General features: G+C 43.4%; 2 protein-coding genes across 3 annotated transcripts; both read right to left on the minus strand.

Moving 5' to 3' along the window:
* Positions 1–2,327: 2,327 nt before the first annotated feature.
* Positions 2,328–4,980, minus strand: LOC135587044 (NAC domain-containing protein 7-like). 2 transcript variants are annotated; one of them, XM_065115180.1, is made up of 4 exons: positions 4,574–4,980; positions 4,220–4,360; positions 2,769–2,945; positions 2,328–2,683 (listed from the first exon to the last, which is right to left on the minus strand). In XM_065115180.1, exons 1-4 carry the CDS (start codon positions 4,728–4,730, stop codon positions 2,328–2,330), a joined length of 831 nt encoding a protein of 276 aa, XP_064971252.1. In that variant the 5' UTR covers positions 4,731–4,980. The 2 variants fall into 2 exon arrangements, with proteins under 2 accessions (XP_064971252.1, XP_064971251.1); XM_065115179.1 differs by having other exon boundaries at positions 4,220–4,489.
* A 903-nt stretch (positions 4,981–5,883) lies between these two features.
* LOC135613764 (RING-H2 finger protein ATL79-like) lies at positions 5,884–6,668 on the minus strand. Its single transcript, XM_065110802.1, has one exon. The coding sequence runs from the start codon at positions 6,530–6,532 to the stop codon at positions 6,005–6,007; it is 528 nt and encodes a 175-aa protein (XP_064966874.1). The 5' UTR covers positions 6,533–6,668; the 3' UTR covers positions 5,884–6,004.
* Positions 6,669–8,265: the final 1,597 nt, after the last annotated feature.

The following is an 8,265-nucleotide window of genomic DNA, read 5'->3' on the forward strand; positions in this document are numbered from 1 at the left end:
GCCACCACTTTGTCAGCCGATAAATCTATACTTAGACAGAGAGACGAAACGTGAAGGGGAGGAAGATGATTGATTAGAGACCCCCGAGAGCGGGCTTAAGGTGGGTCAGAACAAGGCGTGGAAGGAAAGAAGAGATGGGGTTTGGTTGCATGATGAGCCGTCACATGAGAGCTTTCACGCAGACATCATGTTATCTTCGTCTACAAACAACAACGCTTACTCCCATCAACTCTAATTATTCTCCCACGTCCCATGCTTTTATACTGCATGCATCTCATGTCCACTTTGAGATGTGTCTGTGCCTGTGTCTGTGTTTGTGTGATATATAGACAGAGATAGTTTATCGGCTTTAAAGGGCTGAGCGAGACGATTCTGCCGGATTCCTGTGGATTCGTCCAGTCCATGGAAACGAAACCCAAATGGTAAGTTGGAAGCAATATTGTTCTACCGATCTTTACATCGAATCCATCTTCTCGTGTTAGAGTGATCTCTTCGTTGTCGGACGGTCTCTGCTGCAAGGCTTTCAGCTTCTGATGCTTCGTTACTCTCGATTCTGGTGGTGGTTCCTACAGCAGCTTTCCAGAAGAAGTGCCAAAAGTCTGCATAGATGTTGCCAAGGCTGTGAACTCAAAACTTGTCTCACTGCTGTCGAGCTCGACTGGTAGGAGGAGGAGTTGTTGAAAACAGGTTAGATTTAGGATTCGTATAGTAGTCTTTATCTCATTACAAGCGAGAAGAGATTTTGTTTAGCGATGTGCGAATGGTGTGGATTCGAGTTATAGTCTCAGGTGATCATAGTTTAGGAGGGAAAGCTTTTGTGTTACGACGATCTGTAGGTACTGCTTATCTATCGGCCTGCTTAAAAGGACCATCGAATGCTAAGGATGTATATACCTGTGTTGGCCATGCCACCAGCTTTGCCTTGTGCACAACAGGTATCACATGCTACCATCATTATTTTGCTACGACAAACTCCTACTTTCCAGTAGTTCTTCAGCACATTGATACATGTAACATCGACCGAGTCTTGAAATCATTGTATATTAACTTATAATAACTAGTTCGCGGATGATATGATGATGCTCTTTTTGATCGTGCATGTTGTTGGATTCATTAAGGTCGTTCTATTTTTGTCGTTAATATGATCTGTAACACTCATGTATTGCTTTTGCGTGAGCTTTAGTTAGCATTCATGTTTTTGTTTGTATTTGTCACAGTGAAATAATGTTTACCTTATCATGATGAACTTTTGCAATGTTTTTTCATCGTTGCATGAAACGATTAATGGAGGTAATATTTTCGAGTTAGCTAGTGAATTTGGCCAGGCGCATTACGAGGAGCAGATAGATGAAGTCAGTCAGTGTTGTAATGGAGAGATTAGGTTCCATCCCAAACGATGAGCTGTAGAAATTCTTGGCCGGAGGCCTACCATGGTATTTATATTGCTAGATATATTTTTGTACCATTAACAACCAGCAATATCAAGAATAACACCGACATTGCAATCTTATGGTTGCTTATATACCATACAAAACCATGATCATGACACACATGATTTATAATACTGTTGTAGCAAAACAAGAGGACCTGCCTGCTACGTATATATTTCTAATTCCATTAATCATCTTCTCGTTTCATTTCCATGGATCAATTTGGCAGCTTGAAGCTGATGCCAGCGGAAGCTCCACTCCGACAACTTGTTGTTCAACAGGAGCTTGAAGAATATTAGCTTCATCCGAGTAAATAGGCTCTCTTGAAACATCATGGCTAAGCTGAGACGCGACGAACTTGTCGAGGACCCTCCAATCTGTCATTTGATCTGATGCTCGACTTGTATTTTCATTGTCGTTGCAGGTCGTGATTTCCCCGAATCGGTGGCCGGGTTGCAAAGCTTCATTCTCTGAGATGATGCATCGTTGCAGAGAGCTTTCATGATTTAGGTAGTTGAGGAACTTAGGGCTCTCCAATGGTGGGAGTTGGTGACAAGCTTCATGTGGTGAGTGGTGATGCAGCTTTATCTCTCTCTTGTGGGGGTAGAGTTGGTGGTGATATCCTATGTCTGCCTGCGGAATAGTCCTCTTTGGGGAGTAGATGTCTTGCATGAAGGAAGCTTGTTCATCGTACCATGGCAGCAATTCATCACTCGCTTTTCTTGCAGTAGGCACTCGTTTCTTGAACGCCCTACACACCACCCAACCCTCTTCCTGTAATATGAAGTCAGAGGATATGATATGATCATGAGCTTGTTGTTGCATTGTCTTTGTTGATTAAGATCCAAAGAGAGCAGCAAAAGTGGTGTTGGGCTTTCGGATAACGAGGAAGAAACATCACAAAGAAAATGCACGTAACGTATGCTGGAACTTAAAATCTTTGCCGTGAGAGATCGCGAAGCACAAAAAGGAAATGCTTGCCTGTGGAGTTCCATCTTCGTTCGTCTCCAGCCGGTATTCATGCATGATCCAATCCGACTTCTGCCCGTTCGGTGCTCGACCCTTGTAATAGACCAAGGTCTTTCTCATCCCGATCAAGCGACGCACGGAGTAGATCGGCTTGTCTCTTCCCGTAGCTTTCCAGAATCCAGCTGCTGTTGCTCGATTCGTTCGAGTTCCAGTCGGATACTTCTTGTCTTTGTGGCTAAAGAAGTGCCACTCAGTCTGCTCTTCTGCTCCGATCTTACATATCTCTATATGATCGCAAACATACACACTTTCAGCGGACGAAATTTGTACAAATCTTTTCGGTAGAAACGGATGTAGATACATACATACCTTCAAGATCCCAAGGTTCGATCTTGTATAAATCGACGTCTTTTATTACGTCCAAATCGATCTTTCTTGCAGCCACTTTCTTTCTCAGGTAGTAGCCTACCAGTTCTTCATCGGTGGGGTGGAACCGGAAACCCGGAGGAACACAGGAGATGTCGTCGTTCATAGTCGAAGTATCTCCTGCAAGCGATGTAATGAGAACCACAATTACTGTTGATGCAATAAATGTCTCACTTGGCCCAAGATTCCTCTGCGGAAATGTAGCTTAGGGTGCTTGTTCTTTAATACATGCAACTCTTGGATTAATGTCCTCAGTGAGGTGGAATGCTCGTTGTTATTGACGTAGATTGATGCACTGCCTGCTCGATCATCTGCAGTCGAGGCATCATATATATCCATCCAACTAAGTTGTTCGATCAGATATATTTCATCTGCAGTCGAGGCATCATATATATCCATCCAACTAATTTGTTCGATCAGATATATTTCATCTGCAGTCGAGGCATCATATATAAACCAAATCAAAGATGTAAGAACCAACCAACGGACGAATCCGTTGGGTATGTGTCTATGTGGGTTTTCCAACAAATCGAACTAGCAAAGATCATTAGATGCACCACCTATTCTCTAGTTTCCGACAATTATCTTCTTTTCCAACATATTTGTTACTTGCTTCACGCAAGTTAAAATCGATAGATGGTCGTTTGAGGTTATTGGACACCCGAGAGAAAGAAGGGGAAGAAAAGATCTTCAAAGGTGATCTATATCACTCACAATATGAATGAAATCAAGAATTGGTACTTTGGATGACTAGTGAGATTTTGTTTCTTGGCAATGTAGCCAGATATAATTGAATGGCAGGCAATATAAAGATGTTTATAACAAGTATAATAGATGAATTGCCGAAAGAAATTATACGCAAATATTCTAAAGAACAAATATCTGCAAGCTTTTTCAAGTACATATATCATCATCATCAACTAAATATAACTCGTTTCCGCTTATCTGTGGTTCACAAATTAATCCGCCACATAAAATATTATGTCCGGTTGAACTGATTCTTCTGACAATTCTTGGAAAGAAGGGGAAGAAATCTTTTCACCAACAATTTCTACTTCTCACTATAATCATTCATTCGTAAGGCGGAAAGAAGATAAATAGTTAAAGAATCAATCTGCTTTAAGGATCTCACTATGAGAGAGAGAGACTGCATGGGATTAATCATATGTTCGGTATGCCTATAAACGTTCATTAAAAGATCTCAAAGAGAAATAACGATAGAAGGAAAGGAAACTAAAGAGGAAAAACCATGGAGATCTTATATTCCACGGAGCTTATGCAGAAAACAAGAGAGAGAGAGAGAGAGAGAGAGGGATAACACGGTCTTACTTCCATTTTAAGGCAAAGGAAAGTGTATCCATGATCGGCGAGTTCTTCTGAATACAAAAGCTCACCTGTTGATATCACCTGAATCGGTTTCTCTTCTTGTTGTCGTCCGTAAGATCCCAGTATGCAAGATCTGGATCTTTTGTTCTCCTTCGCTTTTATGCTGGAGGGGATCACAAAAACAAACACAAAACCTACCTTGGCACCACCTGAAACACACCAAAACAATAAAGACAATTGCTGGTACGCCAAATGATCCGATCGCAAGGGGAGGAAAGATAGGAGGCAGCTGAGAGCAGTGGTCGAGGAATAGATAGCAGAGGATAGCTTTTCAAGTACTGGACATGGATAACATATATCTCAGGCTTTCTGCCATGAAAAGAGATGGTAGGAAGAAAGGAGAAAGGCTCTGCTGCACCCACCTCGCGTGCCCGCTACAGAGGGAGAGAGGCAGAGAACGGAAACGGAGGAGAGGCAGTCTAAAAGTAAATCTTCCTTGAGAGCTCTTGCACTTTCAACAACCTTCCCACCACTATATAAATCCCGAGGAATGTAAAGAATGAAAAGACATGTCCGCATATTTACGATCCTATTATCCTACAAAGACATCTTTTTGCACTTAATTCATGTCATAATAGAATGTCTAGATGGAGGTTACCGGCCTACTATATACATCCATGTCCAGATCATTTCATGTATACATGTCCCTTTTTTCCATCAGTTTCTTGAATCTAAGGATATAACGAGATTGATTTGTGAGGGCAACAAAGCGAAGAGGAGTGCTCTAATGTACCAAGTATATACACTTGAAAAGAAGAGGAGACGTAGCCGAGCAGCCACCTCCACTGTCCGCTCCACCGTGTATGGAACCACCCGCGCCATCGCCTTTTCCTTGTGTTTCTTCTTTCCATTGTCCCCACTGCACTCTCCACCTTCTTACATTATGCTTCTACTACAGCTTTCAGCCAATAAAATAGGAGCCCGTTGCACCATTAGACGTCTTTCTCTATTCGATCGCCTTCTTTATGGTTTCTTTTCGTTTGCATTCTTAACACAGCAGCTTTCTCAGGCAGCGAACACCCGAACTACAGCGACTCCTCTCCACAGCGAAGAGAGAGGCAGGGGGTCCCACCTGGGAAGGGCAAACTGTTGGGGGGGTGGGGAAGCGGGTCCCGGCGTGGATTGGCCCCGATCATTAGGCTCGCCATCTTGCGCGATGGTCGCTTGCTTCCACGTGGTAAACGCGTGCGCTCGCGAAGAGATAAATTTACGTTCGTTAAATTCTAATTGACCACACATGAATCGAGCTTATCTTATATCACATTTATCGTGACACGGATCTTATCCCCATTAGAAATCGTCATTTGATGATAGATAACGCTCAAAGACTATCCCAAAATATAACCCATTGACCTGTACCGCTTGGCTGTGACGCATTAGTAGCTCGCTTACCCGGCCGAGCTCATGGATCCAGTAACGAGGCCCGTTTACGAGCGACAGAAGACGCCACATAGGCTGTGAGACGGATGGGACCTTCTTGGTCTCACATGGACGGTCGACCGGTCGGTCCCGCTGGTTGCCGAACTACGAGTCACTCTTGCTAAAATTGATAGATCCTCCTCATACGCTACGATCAACTTCAGGATGGTATCACTTCTTGTGCAGTGCAGAGATGATGTATCTTTCATGATGTCGAGACCCTAATATTGAATTGTTTTGATTTTTAGTTACGTCCTTACCAAACGGCGATTCCGAAGAACAATTAATCGCAACCCGAAAACACATTCTCAGAACGCCATCATTGGCATCATGACACCAGGCAAACGGAAGCTGCTGCTGCTGCTGGGTTGACACTAAACCCTCTCCACCACAAACCGAGACTGAGTCTGCTCTGCTTTGTCTGAGTTGACGCCGCAGCACGCCCGGCAGGTCGGACAGGAGCTCCTCCTGGCCAGCCACCGGTCGATGCACCGGACGTGGAACCCGTGGCTGCACGCCGGTAGCACCCGGACGGCGTCGCCCTCCACGAACTCCGTCAGGCAGATGGCGCACTCCGCCTCCGCCCCGGCCAGCTTCGTCCCCGCCGCCGAGAACCACGTCGTCGGCGTGCCGGACGCTGCAGGCGGCGGCGCCCCAGGCTTCTCGGGCGTATCGGGGGGTCCGCGGCGGAGTCGGCGGAGGAGGAGGCGGACGGCGGCGCCGAGCGCGAGGGCGAGGAGGACGGTGGAAAAGAGCGAGGCGAGGACGATGGCCATGCCGGCACCGAAGTCGCCGGCGCCGGAGTAGGGGCCCCACTTGTTGCTGGTTGCGTTGAAGCTCCTGCCGACCCTGGTGGGCGGCGGAGGGTGGAAGAAAGCGTCGTCCCCAAGAGGGACCGGCATGGTCGTATTCTTCCTCGCTAACAGCGTCTCTTTAGACCCGCGAGAGGCGGCAATGGGAGGAGTGGGGAGGGGAAAGCTTGCTGCTTCTCCTTTCTTCTGTGTTTTGCTTCACTGCAGCGCCCGCATGGTTGCCTTATTATTTCTTTCATGCTTGGTTTAGCTGGCAAATAATATATAGAAGACGAAGCGGGCTCAAATAATAAATAAATATATAAAATATTTTTAAATAAATAAATAATGTATTTATATTCTTTTATCTACGTGTGTGTGTTTGTGTATATATATATATATATATATATATATATATATATATATATATATATATTTATTTATTTATTTATTTATTTATATATACATATAAATAAAACAGAGATGCACGATGAACATACAAATAAATGAGAGGCATGGGTCAGTCATTAGGGCGCTCCACAGCGTGACTCTGACAAGAAACAACCGAGAAGGCAAGTGTTGCCGTATGAAGTTGGGAAACCAAGCAACCAACCACTGGATCAGCAACAATAAATACAAAGCACACAATCGTGTCGTTGATTGGCTAAACAAATGGTGGTGTTCGTATCGAGTTCTCCCACAGGTTTAGTATGCTTCTGCTATTGATTACCCTATAAGATACAATTGCACTCGCTTGGGGTGAGCATTAGTTCACTGGACCATCTTATGCCGTGGAGAAAAACTGCTTGAGCTGATCTCTTAAGTTCACTGATCTAAGAGGAAGATAGATAGATGTGAGATCGGAAAAGATTTATCGTACTGATTTAATTAAATTAATATTATTAAAATATGCATTTCGGTCATCTGACGACTCGTTTCTCAAATGCGGTATGTCGAAACTATTTTGTTGATCTCCTCGAAGGTGACTGACTTTTAATTTGTATTATGTTGAGAGAGTATCCGATAAAATATCTCTTCGTTACTTAAATTATATAATTACTTTTAAAAAAATTATAACACACCACTTTGTGTGACATGACATCAAATCCAGCATATTATGTCTGTGGTATTGGCTTGCTAGTCTCATGGCGTGGGGTCTGGTCTATTAGAGACTGTAGAACGGTGTGGAGGAAACGTAATAATAATTATGGGCATTTCCAATTGCCGTGGATTGCTATCATTCCGGTTTGGCAAAAGGACGACAGATGGCCCTTCCATATTGATGATAATTAATGCCAGCCAGCAGGCCATACTGCTACTACTACTACTACTACTACTGCTACTAACGGGGCACTGATCTGTGTGCATTTTGGCACTGTACGTACATATGTTGGGGGGGGATTCGTGGCCTCTTGAGACAAAAATGACGAGTCTTAGCATTAAGCAGAAACACTGATAGACTACCTGATCACCATTTTTCAGATTCTAATCCGGTTTTAGACGACAGGTGTCGGTGTCCTGATTTCCTGATTCATGTGTCCCTTCAAATATTATAATTCTTTGTATGTATGTAGTTTTATTTTTTATTTTTATTTTAAAAAAATATATTTAAATACTTAAAACACTCTTTATATTTTATAATCATAATGAGTTTTTAAAGGATATTAATATCATTTATGGTTTCAGTTAATTTTGGTAAGAATATATGCTAAATTTATATTTAATTTGGAGGCATAAAATATTAATATATGTAATTTTCAAGCTTCATTTCCTGATGGGCCCAAATTGGGACTTAATGTCAAGCTCTTACGGATGCGGCCCGCAGCCCGACGCGTGTGCCATAT

Source organism: Musa acuminata, chromosome BXJ2-6 (assembly GCF_036884655.1).
Source record: "Musa acuminata AAA Group cultivar baxijiao chromosome BXJ2-6, Cavendish_Baxijiao_AAA, whole genome shotgun sequence".
NCBI classification, from domain to species: Eukaryota; Viridiplantae; Streptophyta; class Magnoliopsida; order Zingiberales; family Musaceae; genus Musa; species Musa acuminata.